The 19,333-nt window shown below is 40.3% G+C and overlaps 2 protein-coding genes and 2 non-coding genes across 4 annotated transcripts in view; 3 read left to right on the top strand and 1 right to left on the bottom strand.

Moving 5' to 3' along the window:
* The first annotated feature begins 563 nt into the window (after positions 1–563).
* rpl3 (ribosomal protein L3) lies at positions 564–3,997 on the top strand. The gene is made up of 9 exons (XM_053514834.1): positions 564–633; positions 1,368–1,560; positions 1,777–1,945; positions 2,277–2,412; positions 2,514–2,700; positions 2,919–3,079; positions 3,159–3,260; positions 3,407–3,622; positions 3,868–3,997. Exons 1-9 carry the CDS (start codon positions 631–633, stop codon positions 3,910–3,912), a joined length of 1,212 nt encoding a protein of 403 aa, XP_053370809.1. The 5' UTR covers positions 564–630; the 3' UTR covers positions 3,913–3,997.
* LOC128545136 (small nucleolar RNA U83B) lies at positions 2,750–2,842 on the top strand. The gene has a single exon (XR_008365848.1). It is a non-coding gene; the product is annotated as a small nucleolar RNA U83B (small nucleolar RNA).
* On the top strand, positions 3,661–3,794 carry LOC128545132 (small nucleolar RNA SNORA54). The gene has a single exon (XR_008365845.1). It is a non-coding gene; the product is annotated as a small nucleolar RNA SNORA54 (small nucleolar RNA).
* Positions 3,998–14,207: 10,210 nt separating the features above from the next.
* The window catches only part of LOC128544614 (voltage-dependent calcium channel gamma-2 subunit-like), a 61,691-nt gene continuing 56,565 nt past the window's right edge, over positions 14,208–19,333 (bottom strand). Inside the window, exons 3-4 of the mRNA XM_053514841.1 lie at positions 18,841–18,981; positions 14,208–16,521 (exon numbers count right to left, since the gene is read on the bottom strand). Of these exons, the coding sequence (XP_053370816.1) occupies positions 15,995–16,521; positions 18,841–18,981 (668 nt within the window). The 3' untranslated portion in view covers positions 14,208–15,994. The remainder of the gene's footprint in view (positions 16,522–18,840; positions 18,982–19,333) is intronic.

The following is a 19,333-nucleotide window of genomic DNA, read 5'->3' as shown; positions in this document are numbered from 1 at the left end:
AAATGTTTTTATCTGAAGGGACTGATAAACGTTTTAGGACGTTTTAGACACTGCTAGTCGGTTTGCTTAAAATGAGTCAGTTTACAGAATCGGCTCACTTAGCTCAAAGAATCGGCTCTTTGGTAAATATTTGTACTAAACTACTTTTGTAAAATTTTCTTATGTATGAAGCCTTGTCGGTATGTTTTTTTGACAGTTTCCCATGTGTGCGCTGTATTTTTATACACAACCCGTGCTTTTAAAGCGTGTTACCTAGCTAGAAATCCAACTTACTAGCACGCCATATTGCTGCAGCACAGCCAGAGTACCCGGATGAAATGGCGGCATTTGATTCGTCCAGCGTTCGCGGTATATAATTTCTGACGTTTTTTTATTTTATTTTTTATAATTATTGGAAAATATAATAAAATATATATATATATATATATATGTATAAATTCATTCGCATAAATTATAATTAAACAATATATATCTTTTTTATATAAAAAAAATACACATATTGAAGGATGCACCAGGGCTTCCGGAAGTGACGAATCCATCTTTTGCAGAAAGCGCGTGCGCGGTTACGTCTCAGTATAAAAGGGCAGGCCGGCGCTTTGCCCGTTCTCTTTCATTCGGACCAGAGACAAGATGGTGAGTTCTATCCTGCTTTATCGCAATCTTATTTTAATCCTAAGTAAATCCTCACCATCCTTACATTGTCATATTTAGTTTCACGAGAAACGCATGTTATAGACTTAAATTTACTGTTAGGTAGTATGCTGTATAGTTTGTGGGGTATATTTTAACAGTATGCTGCGGGGTAAAATGGCGGCCCTCCACAGCGTGGTGTTGGTCAAATAAAATAAAACTCATACATAAAAAAAAAAAAATGTTTTAAGTATTATTCCTTCTCGTGTTTAAACTAATTTCTGGGTATAAATGTGGAATAAATTAAAGTAGGCTAGTAAATGCGTTTGTGTTGCGCGGGGCGTTCCAAATAGCTGTTAGAGTTCGTGCACTTGATTTATATTAATGCTTAATGCGTTTCTTAGTGCACTACGTTTTAAAAAAAGAATCATTTGGAACGTGTCCTTATTGAGGGCCATGTTGAAAACAAGCTAGATTTTTAATACGGTACTGTAGTTTGAAATTGAATTATTTGCAATAATTCTCGTGGGATTTTTCAACTAAATAGTAACTTGTATAACTTAATTGAGTAAATGTTTTGTTTTTATTAAAAAAAATTTTTTTTTGTGGATGTAGACACCCCACGTGGTCAGTTTTATAGACTTGGTATGTTTTAGTAAGGAAAAATGAATGTCACTCAAATTATTGATATGATGGTATTCAAGTTTATAAATGGTCTCCCTTTTTGTCCCCCCCAGTCTCACCGTAAGTTTTCGGCTCCCCGTCACGGGTCTCTGGGTTTCTTACCTCGCAAGAGGAGCCGCAGACACCGCGGTAAGGTGAAGAGCTTCCCCAAGGATGACTCCAGCAAACCCGTTCACCTGACCGCCTTCCTGGGCTACAAAGCCGGCATGACGCACATCGTCCGTGAGGTCGACAGACCCGGCTCAAGTGAGTGTGCATTTTGAGTCGCATGTTTGTTCAGTAAACTTGTTCAGACGTATAAGTGGCAGCAGTGATGAGACTCTCGACGGGCGGACATATTTGGGTCTCGAACCCTTGCTGAATGTCGAGTACTGAGTCCCGGTCATTTACAAATTTTACTCTTGCTTTTTCGAAAACGGCATCTGGTTCTAAAAATCCTGCTTATTATTTTTTTTTTTGCAGAGGTGAACAAGAAGGAGGTTGTTGAGGCAGTCACGGTTGTCGAAACTCCTCCCATGATTGTTGTCGGAATCGTGGGATATGTCGAGACCCCTCGTGGGCTGCGCTCCTTCAAGACAGTCTTTGCTGAGCACATCAGTGACGAGTGCAGACGCCGCTTTTACAAAAACTGGTGAGTTTTTATTTTTCAAAAATTGTAGAAATGCATGGTATTTATTTATTTTATTTTATTTTTTGGAGCTTTCAAGCCTCACGCTAACGTGTCGGTGTGTCACAGCTCCTCTCAGGTGCCTCGTGCCCTGATGAGCTCCAGGCTCCTCTGGCCGGTGGAAAGAGCTCCTTAGAAACCGAGCCATGAGCCGAAAGCACCACCTGAGCCGCGAGTCGCCCCGCTACAGACGGGCTAACGGCTTTGCCCAGCCTTCTTCCTCTGACCCTGTCGGGTTATGAAGGGACTGCGTGCCAACCTTGTCCTTTTGCTTGTTCTCGTGGTGCGTGTTCAGGTACAAGTCCAAGAAGAAGGCTTTCACCAAGTACAGCAAGAAGTGGCAGGATGACGAGGGTAAGAAACAGCTGGAGAAGGACTTTGCCTCCATGAAGAAGTACTGCAAGGTCATTCGCATCATCGCCCACACACAGGTGAGGGTGCTGTCTAATTGTGAGAGAACTTGCTTGTTACTAAGGATCACAGGGTGACCAAGCATCTTCTTGCCTGCTAACTCACCAACTTTTACGTTTAGATGCACCTGCTGCCCCTGAGGCAGAAGAAGTCCCACCTGATGGAGGTTCAGCTGAATGGTGGATCCATCGGCGAGAAGGTGGACTGGGCCAGGGAAAAGCTGGAGCAGGCCGTTCCCATCAACAATGTGTTCTCTCAGGACGAGATGATCGACGTCATCGGAGTCACCAAGGGTCACGGATACAAGGGTGTGTGCACGCTCCTTTAACTGTCTTAGATCTGACATGACTCTTTGACTGTGTGTGGTGATGAGAACGTGGATCAAGCGTCAGGCATGGCGCCCGAAAAGCATGAGGAAATTTTCCATGCTGCCTTCCTTCTGACAGCACGCCATAATATTAAGATCAACTCTAAATTTAAAAAGGATACATCTTCCAGATACAAACGTCTCTGGTTTTGTTTGTAGGTGTGACGAGCCGTTGGCACACAAAGAAGCTGCCCCGTAAGACCCATCGTGGTCTGCGAAAGGTGGCGTGTATCGGAGCCTGGCATCCTGCCCGTGTCGCCTTCAGCGTGGCCCGTGCCGGTCAGAAAGGCTACCATCATCGCACAGAGATCAACAAGAAGGTAAACACCCTTTACTGCACTGTGGTGATTAGTTATGTAACTATACAAGAATAGTTATTAATTTTTTTCCTGTTTTTAGATCTACAAGATCGGACAGGGCTACCACACCAAGGATGGCAAAGTCATCAAGAGCAACGCCTCCACTGATTACGATCTGTCCAACAAGAGCATCAACCCACTGGTGAGGCTTCAACTGTGTTAAAATGTGGATTAGTGTAACACTCAGCTTAGAGTTAACCACTAGGGGGAGCTGATGTGTCATTAATAAAGCAGTAGTGATAAAGTAGGAGTATAGATGGGGAACTAAACTTTAATCTCTCTATCCAGGGTGGATTCGTCCACTACGGTGAGGTGACCAACGACTTCCTGATGCTAAAGGGCTGTGTTGTTGGAACCAAGAAGAGGGTCCTGACCCTGCGCAAGTCCCTCCTGATCCAGACGAGCCGTCGCGCCCAGGAGAGAATCGACCTCAAGTTCATCGACACCACCTCCAAATTCGGTCACGGACGTTTCCAGACTGTGGACGAGAAGAAGGCCTTCATGGTGAGTAATCTCCAGTCTTTTGGTTCCGTCCTCAAGCCGTGCACTGTTCGTAACCTGTTTCAGTGCTGCAGTCTGAAATTCGGGTTCCATTCCAGTGCTATAGAAAAGCTCGGTAAGGCAGGGGAGTACGGCTGTCTGTGCATAACTCCCTGTTCACTAACTGACGACAGCTGTGCAAAATCTAGATACAAGTCGATGGTTCCTCCTCTTATTTTATTTTTAACTGGTTCTCTTTCTCCCTACAGGGTCCACTCAAGAAGGACCGCATCGCCAAGGAGGAGACAGCCTGAGCGCCATGCTGCCCTGCTCTGTCTGTGGGTTCATGAGATGTCATGTAGCACTGCAGAGATGTTTAATTAAAAAAAATGGACAAAATCCTTTTGTGTGTGTTTCATAAACATCGAGAGAGGGAAAAAAAAAAAAAAAAAAGGCTTTGTGCGCTCTTAAAGCAAAACAGTAAACTTGGGACTTATTGACCATGACAAAATAACATGGAGAACCAAAATGGGAACATGTATGAAGTGTGGAATTCAGGAGCTTGTTAATAGATTACCAGTTCTGTGTGCTTAGTATGCGGTTTAATATTTGTGTATAACTTTTAATAATGGTGATTATTACAAAACAGCTTTACAGAAATTATGGGGAAGTTTTAATTATGTAAACTTTAAAATTTGTCCCTGTTATTTAGATCTAGCAGGGGTTTGCAGTCATACAGAGTGATGGAAATTTCAGTATAATGTGTTAGGAATTCCACTTCTGTTGGAGACTTGGGTGCAAAGTTGTGGGATTAACATTCTTTTATGGAAGGTGTAATGGCTTTAAATTCTGAAAACAAAGTGGAATTCTAAATCGTATCAACTGAATTTATTTTTTTTCCTCGCTACATTTTGGTCTGATTCAATGCTTGAAATATTTGGCCCTTTAATTGTGGTATATTTAAGCATTTGAAAATTCGGTGCATAAATATTGACCTCACTTCATTTTTTTTTCTACCTCAAAAATTCACAAAGTGATGAACCTTTGCAACAGTTCATGCAATTAGCCTTACTTGAGTACTTTGCCTTGTTCAATACGTTGGAGGAAAAACAAAATTGTGGCTGAAAGAGTCTGTATAGCGGCTGAGGGTATTGCCCAGGACTGAGCAGAGTTTAGGCAGCATCCTCCTTTTGGCCACGACATAATCCTGGACAATACGTCTCACCCTCTACACACTGTATGGGCAGATCAGAGGAGCACATTCATAACAGCTTTATCTGTACATGTCAGGCATTTTAAATAAAGCTTAAAGCTTTGGTTTAAAGGTCCCATATGTTACTATTTCAATCCCCAGTGTGTTAATACCCCAGCTGAAATATCAAATATCAGCTGAAGGGTTTTTTTTTTTTTTTACTGTATATACAGCGATACCTTGATATCCAAACGTTTTCACTTTAAGAATCAAAGTTCCGCAAAAAATTTGCCTCATAATACGAGCGAGCCAATAAAACCTGTTTGCATCAGTGAAAAGCCCAATAAAGCAAGTTTGCATATTTTTTTTTAGGCTTTTTTGCATTTTGTATAAGATTTAGTGAAGATCTAGCACCACGGTCCCAAGAATGTTATGAAGGACGGTGGCAAGAAGAAAAGGGAGCCGCTTTCAGTTTGTTTTTAAACCAGCTGGTGGCGAGAGGAATCATAAATTAAGGTTAAGTGAGGTTTAATGTCTTTATTTCATATTTTACTTCATTTACATGTCTTTTCTAAATGTTTTGGTTATTTATTTTATATGCAAAAATATAATGATAGTGTTGGAAATTGGTGATATTAGTAATATTTTTGGGTGGCTGGAACGGATTATCTGCCTTTACATTATTTCCTATGGGACAATGCGTTATACAATACGGAATTTCAGCTTAAGAACTTACCTTGCTCATATTCAGAACATCTTTAAACTCCCAATTTTTTTAATCCTCCGTGTGTGCTGTTTCAGTGTCTATGTAAATGAGCTAGCACTGAGCCACGCCCCTCCAGAGATCAGCAAAGCTGAGAAACATATGAGGTCACATTGGGGGACAAAATCTAATTGACTTGTTTAAACCCGTCAATACAAACATAGAAAAAGAAGGAAAACATATATTTTTCTCAAGTTGTTTTTTTGTTTGTACACACACACACACACACTAAACACTCATGTGGATGTCTAAAATGACTAAAAAGTGAATTTTGCATTATAGGTCCTCTTTAAATATGTAGTGCTGTGCTAGTTAGACTCAAATATAACCCTTCTGCAATTCTTGAAGCCTTCACCAGGTGGCGTCTGTGCACTTTGTGTTCTGATGATGAACAAACTTTCCGAACAGTTTTTGGAATTGTAATTAAGCCATCTCAAACTGGAAATGTGGTTCAGTGAAGCCACATTGGAGCACAAGATGGGGGACAAGCAGACACACCTACAGTAGTTTGGAAACACCAGTCAGCCTAGACTGTACTGAAGAAACCGGAATACCAGGAAGAAACCCACCTCCCAAGTACAGGGCGTTCCTGCAAACTCCAGCGTGAGTAGTTTGTCCCCTGAAGATCTTGGAAAGCTCTAAGGCTGTGTGTTGTGACTTTTTAGCATTCCTTGAACATTCCCTGTTAGCTGGGATGCTGGTTTTGGGATGATAATCATCTCCCAACCAAGCAGGACTTATACCTGATTCCACTTGTCTAATCAGTCCACCTTGGACTTGGACCTAGTCAGCTATTAACTGTTTCTCCTGTTGATCTGGAATAAAACTCTGCAGCCACTCCAGCCCTCGGTGAATACGCATGAAGACCAGCTTCACAGGAATAAAAGTTCGCTGCCTGACAGAAGCATGAAACCACCATTGCATGTTCTGTTCAAGCCCGAGTTCCATGGTTCCTCTCAGATGTCCCCAGGTTCCCAACTTCAACCCTATACCCCTCAGATGTGTCTTTGCCTCCTGTGTTAAACCTGTAGCCGGTTAAAGCAGAGGTCTGTATGCTGACTTCCTTCTTGCCTTCTTCTTAGGTTAGGTGTTTAGCTTTGGGCAATGCCAAGGCCATTACAGGCTTTTTTTTTTTTTTGCACGGCAGCCCGTGGCTCGCCTCAAGCACATCAGAACTGCCGAGTCACGCCAAGAACTGACTGAGAATCATCAGCGATGTCAAACTCTTCCCCTGTGGAGCATTACCCCGAGTCCGAGCCTGTTCCTCATCACACAACCTGGTGTGTTCGGTCGTACTGTGCGGCAGTGCTGCAAGTCAGGGGATGAAATCCAGACGTAATACCTGAAGGTGAGGAGAACTTCAATATCCAGACTTACGGAATAGTGTACTATAATAACGTTAACAATCACACAGCAGTATCATTTTATGTCCGATATGTAAGGAATCAAACACTCTGTGTTATGCTGCTCTAGGATAAAAATCGATTTCAAGGAACCAAAATACGCAAGGTTCTAAGAATGCTCTGCTAACCCAAAACTGTCCAGAAGTGTGGTCTTTTACAACTACGGATGCACTGATTCCACTTTTTGTCCAAACATGTTTGGGTTTTTCCATTTGGGTACTTCCCGATACTGAGTACCGATACCATTACCTGCCGTCATCCCCGAGCACAACATGAGCTTTACAACCTGTCAGTGTCAGTGACCGTGTGGATGTGCAGAAGTGTGTGGACGTGCATCATCACATGAGATCAGGACGCCCTCGGACTGTGTTTAATCCGAAGTTTCGGCTTCAGCTCTTCAATAAGTGTCTCACTGTAACGAGCGCTGTTGATTGTTAAACCCTTTTTCTGATAATGTTCCAATACTTCTGGCCCTCGAGAATGAATCCGTGTCTCGGCACCAGTAATGACTCTCTTTAAGAAACTTTCAACTTCCATGAAGGATCGTTTCAAGTTTTGATGGCAGACACCCAAACTCTTCTGTTCCTGCTCTTCTGTGAGTTGTTTTAGCACCAGGTACACCCTCAGACCTATCAGAAAACCATTTTTCAGTGACTGGGGAGACGGGAGCCTTGAATGGAAAGCGCTGATAAGACCAACTGAAAATTTATTATAACAGGAGTGTGGAACATTTTTGAAACTGTAACATTAATAACTAATGTGAAAATTCCACCTTGAAACTTTAGGCCGTGCTGTCTAGGACTGTAGCGGCTACATATGAGCAATATGAGCTAGCACTGAACCCTTTCCCATGACCGGATTATAGATTTGTGCTGCAGAACCTGCTCGGAGTTCTAACACATGCTCATCCTACACTACATTAGCGTGTTTGTGATCATGCTCTCAGGAGCGCTCCGCCCTCGAGGCTTGTGAGCATTGTGATGCACGTCCGGCGCCGCGGACTCCCTGACTCAGCTCGAGCGAGGTCCTCGGGTGTGCTCGGCCGATCGATACGGAACACTGGAGACGTGCTAATTAGCATTGTAGTCTCACAGGCTAACTCGGCGGGATGAGAGAGAGAAGGTTGTAAAGAGGCCTGGCTGCAGTCTTTGAAGTCGTCTGCCTTTGGGAAAGTCTTGACACGCTGTCTGGATCAGCGCTTCTCTCTGAGAACATGCTGCTTTCAGCATGAGTACCGAACCCGAGTCCTTTCCTGAGTTATATTTTACTGAAACACTGGAGTTAATGTCCGTATTAGCAATGTGGATGAAGTTAAGGCGTAATTGAGGCGTCTTTCTTTAATTAAAGGAACAGTTTTGCCCAAAGAAACATTATACCTCAGAACTACAGGGTGTCTGATAGTGTTAACAAACTAAACCAGTCAGTGCTTGGACCTTTTGCTCTTTCAGACTTTACATACTTAGTACAAATATACAGTCCATATATACAGGTCAGTTCCAGCGTTATGGACGTGACGTTTGGACTCATATCAGTGAACAAAAAGCCTCAGAACATGGACGAAAATATGTTTAATGTAATCTCTTCAGCTAAAAAACAAGCAAACAAAAAAATCATATTATCATTTACATCCTGAAAATATCTTGCATTTTATCAGCGTTATGGATCAGACATTTAACACGCAACATTAGAGCAGAGACTTTCTAGACCCTATGAATTTTAAAGACAACTGCAGAAATCGTTACACTCGTCCATGAAAGAGACGTGAACAACCACAAGAAGTGTAGATTTATCATCAAGTCAAGATGGGCTCTGTGATAAAATTTCTGGTGGATGGAGGTGTAGAAGCGATTAACTTCAAGTACACAGTACGGCGATGAGACTCCTAGCCGCAGTAAATCATTGAAACTTTTAAAGAAGGCCGTACGTCCAGGAATGACGAACTCGACCGAGGAGCCCACTGTAGTCGTTCCTGCGAACATTTAAAAGTGAAACGTCTGATCCTTGAAAATCGATGGATCACTACAGTCCTGACCTCGCTCCAAGATATTTCCACATGTTTGGAGTTCCTGGGAGGCCAGCGTTTTACTAAGGCAGCCAGTCCAGTCACGGTTCCTTGATGGTGTCCAAGCACTAGTGGAACTCTGGGATAAGTGCATTAGTGTAGCAGGGGATTATAAAGAGGAATAAAGGGAGTTTTTATTTTTATAACTGTGTTGTTATTCTGTGCAGTCAAAAGTCTTGCTTTGACTTGAACACCATTTCATTAAATAGCTAGAACCATGTAAGGAAGGAATCACTCAGAGATTAATCGGACAAACCGGTCACTGATTATTTTTCACGGAGTGTTTTACGCCATACATTTCCGAACCCAGCATTAAGTTGATCAAAAAGAAAAGAAAAAAAAACCCAAGTGAGATTTTTCCTTTCCTTTTTTTAACTGATTAAAGGAAGAGAGCTATCTTGTTGGTTCTCGTTTTATGTTTATGACCCAACCCTGAGGGAAGAACTCAGCTAATTAAGCCTCTTTGTCCTCTGCGCAGAAACGCTTCCTTTAGCGTTTCTATTGGAGTGGCGTAATGAAGGAGCCTGAAACTGGATCGACCTCCCTCTCCGCTAATATCACACACGCTTGGCAGCAGTCTCACATGTGTGTACTGGTAGTATGTCAAGAATATTAATGAGGGTTTGTTGAGGATATGACACACTGCTTTGCGTTCCTTTGGGCTCAGTGTCTTGGTGTCAGTTCCAATAGTTGGTTCTTCATTAAAAATGAAAAAAATCACTCTAAACTTAGACTATAAAACTGTCGCGGTATGAAATTAAACGCTTCTTCACTTCCTTGTGGATGTTCCTGTTTATTTCAACTCTGATGTCAAGCAGGATGTTTTGTTTTACAGATACGGCTAAATGAGTCCTGGAGGAACTGGTGCATGATGTCGTAATGGGTTTCGAGCTTGTTCCCATGGACACGCTTTCCTTAAAGTTGGCATCGTCGGCAGTCAGGATCGAGCGCTTCTCCTTCTCATCGTTAGATGGCACGAATAACCATGCACAGACCAGCCGAGGATCCTGGGAACTCATTATCAGTGACTCGTATCATTTATTACAGCTCGGTAGACCCGAGACCATTGTGTGATGTTTGCTTGATGTTTGTTTAGTTCTACATGGAAGTTATGAGTTGCTCATGTAATCTTTTCTAGGGTGATGTTTCCCTGACAGGAGGTTGGACAAAAGATGCTTCAAGTAAACGAGAAAGAAAAGTGTAATTGTTTATATTTTGTTGCTGAATACTTGGTTGAGTTATTGTTTTCAAACAATAATGTAAGGAGTCTCCCGGAGAGGTGTACACAGATCCTGTACTTGTGTAAAGGTAGAGATTCCCAGTGCAAAGTGAAAGTACCCTTAAGTGGCTTAAGTGTCAAGTGTCAAATCGCTCACAGTAGCCATTTACATAAGAACAAATTCTCTTTCTCTCTCTCTCTCTCTTTCTCTCTTTCCCCCAATTGTGAATATACAATTTTCCTCACTGATTTCAAACACCTGTTGCATTATCAGGTGTGTCTCAAAGAAAAGCTAAGTAACACATTTACGCATAATAATAATAATAATAATAATAATCAGCAGATGGTGACATTCCATGGTCTAATACTACAGTGGTTAAGTAATGCAATGCTATGCAAAAGCATAGTTAAGTAAAAGTACAGATATACGTTTGAGTGGAGTAAAAGTAAAAAGTGTCCCCTAAAAACACTACTCAAGTAAAGTATAGGTACATAAAATATGTACTCAAACAAAGTTGACATACTCGATTACCTCCAACCCCGGGTCTCCAGTGTCAGCACTTTGTAACAGTCAGATGTAAATTTGCAAACACTCTTTTTTCTTTTGTGCTACTAACTTCAGGAGACAAGAAATGAGACGTAACTCGTTTTTGCCATTCTACAACATTAAGCGTCACTTTAATTGGATAAAAACTACAGAAAGTCCCTGATGATCAAACTTACGATATTTTGACTTTAGAAACCGTATGATGAGTTTTGAATTTTGATCTTTTCCCAGACTGGTGATATGCAATGCCACATGATGCTGGGTGGCGCCAACGTAAGATCCCCAGCGTAAACAACTGATACTCTCTAATTTACATTTTCATACTTGATATGATTTTATTATAAAGTAGGCTTTGCTTTAGATGATTTTGCCTAGCTGTATTCTAATATAACTAATATACTGTTACTATAAATGTTTTTCAAGGTCCACAAGTCTAAGCCATGATGTTCGGTACCTTGGGTATTCCATACTACATGCAAACATTTCCTGACTTCCATTTTTGTATTGGCTGCTGTCTAAACAGGCTGATTTGATTTTCCCCCCTAGTGTGACCTCATAGAAGAAGATGCCCCTCCTTCAGCTTGTTGATGTGCTCTTCAGTTCCCTGGGGAGGGTATATGGTATATGGCTTAGCAGTTGCTTATTTACATAGACACTGAAACAGCATTTCTGAGGGGTATTTCATGGGGGGTATTTTCTGGGGGGACCTTTAATACCTAAAAATCGCTAGTGCTGGCAAACTGCTGAGGAATAAAACACTTCAAGATATTCTGGTGTAAAAAAGTTAAAGAAAAATAAGCTCTTGAGTACATCACGCCATTCATCTATTGATTATGTTGATGCGGTGTTATACTGCACTAGGGTCAGTGTCACATAAGGGGCGTGGCTTTACAATTTAAAGATGAAAAGGTTTAAAGGTGAACCTTACATTAAAGGACATGTATGATAATACATTAAAGGATCTAACATTTAACCTTACCATGCTAAGTCTTAGCCATACGTTACCCTCACTTAGCATTATAGCAACGTTCCTCTGAGGTGATTGTAGGTGACCTAGATGTTGTGATTGTGTGTGTGTGTGTGTGTGTGTGTCAGAGTGTGAGGGAAGAAAAAGGCGAAGTTTTGTGTGATGTGCTCTTATGTAATCTGTAATCATACACACACTCCACTACTTCTACTCTGCTGTTGTGGGAGTGAAGCTTTAGTTTTCCAGGCAGAAGGGGACATGCTGTTCACAACTCTCTCTCTTTCTCTCTCTCTCACACACACACACACACACACACAGCTGTAGTGATATTTGGGTTAGATCACTACAGCAAAACTGAACGTGAGTGCCAGTGTTGTGACCACAGTGACCCCCGAGTATCATCTTTAAGTTAGCATGCGACTTAGCACTGAGCCACGTTCTCCTTTAGCGCTAGCCTCTCAGCATAACAGTTGGTTATTTAATACCTTATTTAACACAGAGATTATTTGTTAACTGCAATGCTAGCACCTTTGTATAACGCTAGATATTTTAGAGTGAGATTAGCTTCTGGACTGACTGCAGCTGCTGAGGCGCTAGCTAGCTAGCTAGCATGTTCATTTTTCCAGAGTTTTTTTTTTTTCTAGTTTAATTTTTTTGGACATTTTGCTTGGGAGAGCATCGCACGAGCATGTTAGCATTTTGTTTGTGATTAGTTTTATGTACAATGGACCCCGTTTAATAAATAGGAATTTTATTCTTTAATGCGTTTTGATCTTGAGTTTGTGTAATTTTACATTTAAAGAGACTCTATTTAGTAACCAATCAGCTTCAAATCATATCACTGATGATAAGTCAGCATAATTTTTTTATGCACATGAGTTCAATGGTTTATTTACATTGTAAACAGTTCAATTAATATTTTTTACAAATATATCACTTTATATAAATGACTTGAAATTTTTTTTTATTACATTTTTTAAATAATAAATATGAGAATTTTCAGCATAATAATAATGTCAATATATATTTATTTATTCCATGATTTACATATTTCATGGCCACCAATCCTGAGATGATAGATAACTTTTTTAATAAAATTGTAAATCTGCAAATTTGTATATATGTACATTAATTCCAAATCTTTTATATTCTACATTTTTCTTTGTGCAATTTTTCTTTTACTGCAGTAAAATCTCCCTATTCTGTCCCATCTTTCCATTTTTAGGTCACAAACAGTCATATAAGATTTTCACTGTATATTATAATGTGTATGGTTGTGTATGTAACTGATATTTGAATTTGAGAACAAAAGCATAAAATAAAACATTTAAAGAACAATTAAAATATATATATTTGTGTTAATTACTACAGTATTATATCATAAATTCCTGTTTAAATTATTTATATATTTATGAATATTTATTTTTATATTTTATTGTATGATTTATTTTATGATTTACAACTCACATGGCCAATATTAATCAAATAAAAAGTAAATCATGACATAAATTATGAGCTTCCTCAAAAATTTTAATATAAACAAATTATGAAATAAAACACGAATAGCAATTAAACAAATTACATTTCAAAATCAAATGTCAATTTAGGTGAAAATGTTATTTAATAAACGAATTAATACATTTTCCTTTGTTTATTCATTTTCCACCCTAGTCATATGCATTAAGTCTTAAAAAGCAACAATTTTACAATTAGAATATCGTGAAATCTAATTTCACATCATTTCAACTTCACAAGGTGGATGAGTTTCAAGAATTTTCTGCTTCAAATGATAGTTTGATAAATTTAAATATTTATCACTTTAATAAAGGTAAATGTTCATAAAAAAGAGGTTATTTATATGTTTTATGGATGGTCCTGTCAGGAAACGTCTCGTATTCACTGGTTTCTATTTCCATGCATCTTACGGCTAAAATGAGTGAGTAATGCAGGGTTGATGGATCGCCAGTAATAGATTAAAAGTACAGCGTCTGTCATAATGAAAACGAAAGATGTCAGAAAAAAAGAAATCACCTGGCTGCTGGGGGAAAGGGAATTGAATCGGTAGCGGCTCTAATTTAAATCCGTGGACTGTGGCCTAAATGACAGTGAGTAATTTAAAGGAAAAAGCAAGACATTAATCAGTCAGTAATCTTGATCAAGGGAAACCGAGTGGCTATTACCTGATGATGGATTTCCTCTGTTCAACTTGTGTCCCTTCTTTTTTTTAAACTGTTTTATTGTAATGAGTCAGTGTAAGTGGGAAAAAGGAGGAGAGAGAGAGAGAGAGAGAGCGAGAGAGAGGAATGGCAGGAGATGATGTGTGTCTATAGAATGACAAAAAGGAGATAAAAGTCAAGCAAATGGAGGAAAGATGAGAGATTGATGGACAGATGTGAGTAGATGATTCGCTGAAGATCGAAGGATTGTGTGTCTAATTCAGACTGTGATGAAAAAAATTATTCTAGCAGCACTTACTAACGAGTTTCTAGTTCAGGAAAAACGGCTGCCGTGACTCTGCTGGAATCCGAAAACGATCAGAGGTCAGGATGTGTGCGGAAAAAGAAAAACCAGACAGAAAGAGAGGATTTGTTCCCCCTGGGGTTTGTCTTTTATTCATCAGAACTTGATGCATCCAAGTTGAGGATCATTCAGTTTTTTGGCACCTTTTAGAGTTCTTTGAAAACAACACACTGAAATTATTTAAAAGAAAGAAAGAAAAAAAAAAAAGGCTAAGGCTGTGTGATTTCCAAAAATGAAATATGTACATTTACATAGAAAGAATAAACAACTGGGAAAAACCCAAACAGAAAACGTAAAAGCAGTCAAAGATCGTTGTAGGTTGATTGTTTCCCAAAAAAAGCTTTGTAATGAGTCAAATGAAAAAGAAGAAAAAAGTACACTAATGTTTTGAGCATTGCTTTATCCCCCGTTATAATTATTGTTATCCTTTAAAACGTCTCAAGAGCAGATTTTCTGTAAATTTACAGCATGCATTTAATTTCTGTATTATTCATGAGTTACGTAGCTTCACGTCTCGGGACGTTTCGTTGTTCATTTCGTCGCTTGCTTTTTCTTCTTTTTTTTTTTTCCTCGCAAGGATTAAGTGTTCGGCATCCTCATCTTTTTTTTCTCGCCCTCTCCTCCTTTTTTTTTTTCATCCTCCATCTTGGCAGTGGATCCTGGAGTCCATGAGTCGACCTCTGACCTTTGCCCATCAGCGTCTCGCTCCTGTGCTGAAGGCGGGAGGAGTGAAAAAAAAAAAGAAAGCGGACAGGGACGGAGCAAAAGATGAGAAGGTTTCTTTTTAAAAGAATAGATTTTGCATTGAAAGTCGAAAGTGTCTCTTTGTTCCAGCAGCTTTGTGGTGGAAAGTCTTGGCGTTGTTTTTTCCCCCCTTTCTGTTTCTTCATCAATCGCCAGTTTTGCACTTTGTGTATGTGTGTGTGTGTGTGTGTGTGTGTGTGTTCGTGTCCGCTTTAGTTGAATAGTGGTTTTTTTTTTGCACTTCAGAAAAGTCTTTAAATAAGTTAGAAAATTAATACATTATATTTGTATATAATGTAGAGCTTTGTTTGCAGTCTGGGCTATTCCTTACTGAAATCCCTACTGCGTGTGTTTCACAGTTTTTATTATAAAACATAATTGCAAATGATCAAATTAATACGTACAACTGGAAAAGAAAGTACAAGCATTAGTTTTTACTCTGGGCCTCGTTTTAATACTGCACTGTAACACGCCCATATCGACTTCTTTTCACGTGTCTTTTTTCCCTTCCTTTAAATTCTGGAGCCGTCTTATTATTAAGTAAAGTTATTTAATTACTTCACCTTGCACTGACAGCTAACAAAAGCGTTCTACTCTGTTGCCAGTGAATTCACAAGACGTTATCACCCTTCGGACAAAAAAATGAATTGCCATGACGCCAAGGTCGAGCGTTTTCCTCATAAAAACTCAACTGCAAGTCGTTCCTAACGGAACGTCGACAAGGGCGTGTTAAGAATGGTAATAAAATTCAGGGCCAGCGTGCGGAATAACGCACCTATAATCACACATCCGAGCTGGTTTTATCTAAGATAAATAAAATGTCTGGAAAAAAAAATCATGCAAACATGAAAGACTGAGAAAAAGAACAGGAACTGAACCCAGCTCTTGCTAATCATAAGAACTCACGATACATGGAAAACTTAAGGGCTCTGATCTTTCTGCCCCCTAGTGTTGTTCATTCCATCACGGACGGGGTTCCTCATACCGGCGTCGTGCGTCGGTTGGCTGAGTTTCCGTCCTTCGCGTCCTTCTGGATGCAGTTGTGGACCTGGAGGAAGTCCCTGTCCGAGTTGTAGGTGGCCGTCGGGGTGCCGTGGCCACCCTTTAGCGCGTACATGGAGATCTCGGTGGAGGGCAGGGTGCCGAAGCCTTTCAGACCGACAGGGGAGCCTTCGCGTGACTGCGAGCGCTCAGTCGAGCGCGACGAGGAGCGCGACTGAGAATTCGAGCGTGAGCGGCGCCGGTAGCGATAGCGATAGCTTGGGATTCGTGTGATGGCTGATCCGTGCAGGTAATCGGCGGCCCTCACGCCCGATCTTAACTCTCGATGCCGGTCGATGAACATGTGCACAGCCAGGACTCCAACCATCTCAGCCATGATGAAGGACAGCGCACCGAAGTAGAAGCTCCAGCCGTATGAGTAGCTGTTCTTCTTCGAGTCGCTCTTGGTGGGGTCGCCTGCGTTCGCTGATATGTACACGATCATGCCGATGATGTTACTGAGACCTGTCGGAGACACAAAGATCAACTCGTACAGTATATTACTGACAGTTACTAATGACACGTCTGATTGTGTTCTGCCTTCTATTTTCTGTCCCCTTAATTTAATTTTTTTTTTATTTGTATTATTTAAAAAAAATATTCAACGGCTCATTGTCAAGGTTAATCTTGCTAATCAGAAAAGCTACGAAGAGCTAGTCAGTTTTGGAAAATATTGCTATGCTAGTAATAACCGCTAACCACAAGGTCCAATGCATTTAAACATGCATTTAATGTTCCTTTAACTATTTCTGACCGTGGCTAATAACAATTCTAAGCTAGCAGGCACCTTTAATCTAAGTCGTATTTTTTTTATATAGAACAAGGACTCATTGTCCAGGTTAATCTTGCTAATCTGAAAAGCTATAAGAGCTAGTTAGTTAATAAGCATGTTAATGCTATGCTAGGGATACCCACTAACAACTAGGATCCAATATAATGCTCTAAACTTTTTAAAGTTTTTTGTGAATCAACAATAAACCAAAGTGTGCTGCTAGTTTGAAAATAATCTGATTAGACCTTTTAGCTATCGTTCATTTTTGTGTTTGCGCGTGCGTGTTAGCACTGTGTTAGCGGCTGCATTAAACTAGCCTTTTGCCTTATCCGTAGGTGATATGAGGTAACGGTGACCCGCACAGTGCTGCGTTCTGTCACACACCTGTCTGTGAGTCAAACTGAAACGATAGATCATTGGGAAAGTGTGTCAGGGACATCGTATTTTTAGAGTGTGAATCCCAAACGGCCTCTTTTTAGCCTAGCAACAGGATCAGAGGCAGGAAAAGAGAGGGAGCCGAGTACTCTTACTTCTCAGCTTGTACCCTCTCAGATCATTTCCTCGTAATAATTATTACCGGAGTCGATTTCCTCTTATCGATTGCTGGACTCAGAGTGCGGAACGATGTTGAGTATGAACGGGGGGGGCTGGGGGGGGGGGGTATGGGGAAGAAGGTAAACGTTATAATATCACGTTCATCACATTACTCAGATGTGCCAAAGCTGAATCCCATATGTGGAATTCTGCACTTCGATTAGTCAGACGGTGCCGATTAATTTTCTATCGCAGCATGCGTTTGTTCTATACATTCCTGTTTCTATAGCAACCACTCTTTCCTTGGGACGTGTAAGGTAATACTCCACGCGGTCTAAGCCTATTTAGCATCTTTAGCTCACATTCTCAGCACGTGTCACTGCTGAGAACAGAAACTGTCTAATTTTGTCGACGTTCCACAAGATTAAATTTTGTGATAAAACTTTAATAAGTTGAAATTGTTGACAAATGGCTGTGATATTAAAGAAATAAACACCACAGACACTAACAGACCATGCTGTTATTGGAAAATAATCAACTCCAGCCAGGTAACCATGACTTAGCTTTTATTAAACCATCAAATAGTTGATTATTTTTCCTCCTAACATCACAATAAGGTGTGTTTTACTCTGTATACCTTTCTGACTGACTTGCCACCATATCAAGTATGGGCCCTTTCTAAAATATGGAAAAAGACACTAAATCAAAATTTTCTCTGATAATTTTTGCCTTACTGTAACTAACAATATGGTGTAAATTTGAGGTTTAATCAAAGTGCACAGATGTGCCAGCTCTTGCATAAGAATATATGGATTATATTAGTAAATATGGCTGTTATTAATTATTTGCCCAAACTGTCAAATTCAAATTTAAAAATTTGTTCAAAATTATTAAGTCAGATTAAATAGTTTGACAGCAAAATGAGATAAACAAATGTTTTTGGACTTTCACTTGTTTTTGTCGAATTGTTTTCCACAAGGTCGTCTATAACAAACCGTTTAATGTTAAAACTGCTATAAAACCTGCTTTTATGAGGCTTAACCTTCACGATGTGGACATTCAGCATTTTAGATAAAAAGCCGACATACAGTATCATGCATCGCTTCTTTCTGTCATCTGATCAATAAAACAAAACTTTGAGGTGTGCGAAGCAGTTGTTGTATTAAGTGAACTAAATGCATTTAATACATTTTTGAAGAATGTTAAAGCAAAGAAAAGGGACATTTATACTCTGTTACAGTCGCCCCAGCATTAACGGTGTACAGGTTTGAAATATTTCTTACTTTTTCAAAAAAAAAAAAAAACCTAACCTAGTTTTTCTAAAAGCTGCACAAATCTCATTTTGCTGTTAAACTGTTTAAATATCTACTTATTTGTATTTGTGATTTTGTTCCAAAACATATCAGCCCAACTGGATCGATATAGACAGTGTTAATGTTAATTCAGCACCGAAACCCATTTGCACTGGCTCTCGTTACCTGCCGAGACAAAAAGAATCCCAGCGCTGAGGATGATGTTGTGACGAGACTTGTAGAACTCGCTAGCTGCTATACACAGGCCTCCCATGAAGAGCAGGATCACACTGAGGATGGGGAAGATGCTGGATGCCCTCACGGCACCTGCAGGGTGGGACAGAGAGACGATCAATCCCACTGATATCTCCTGAACGTGTTGTTTCAGGATGTCAAATCCGAGAGAAAGAGAGTGACTGGAGTGTGTGTGTGTGTGTGTGCATAAACATCTAAACGTAAAGCAGAGCCTCCTAAATCTGCATGTAAAAACAAGCACACGTATACACAAGTGTCAGCTCCACTCCCGTATATCTGGAACTCGAGCAGGATTTTACAAAGTAGGAGTAGTAGTAATGTCTTGGGGAAATCTGTGTCACCCAGAATGATGTCCTAGCATGCTGGCGTGTCCTGATCGCTTCCTGCTGCTTCTTCTACTTCCACTTCTCAGGCTCCTTACAGC

This window comes from Clarias gariepinus, chromosome 16, assembly GCF_024256425.1.
Source record: "Clarias gariepinus isolate MV-2021 ecotype Netherlands chromosome 16, CGAR_prim_01v2, whole genome shotgun sequence".
Taxonomy (NCBI): Eukaryota; Metazoa; Chordata; class Actinopteri; order Siluriformes; family Clariidae; genus Clarias; species Clarias gariepinus.
The sequence above is the reverse complement of the archived record's forward strand: the minus strand, read 5'-3'. Positions and strand labels throughout refer to the sequence as shown.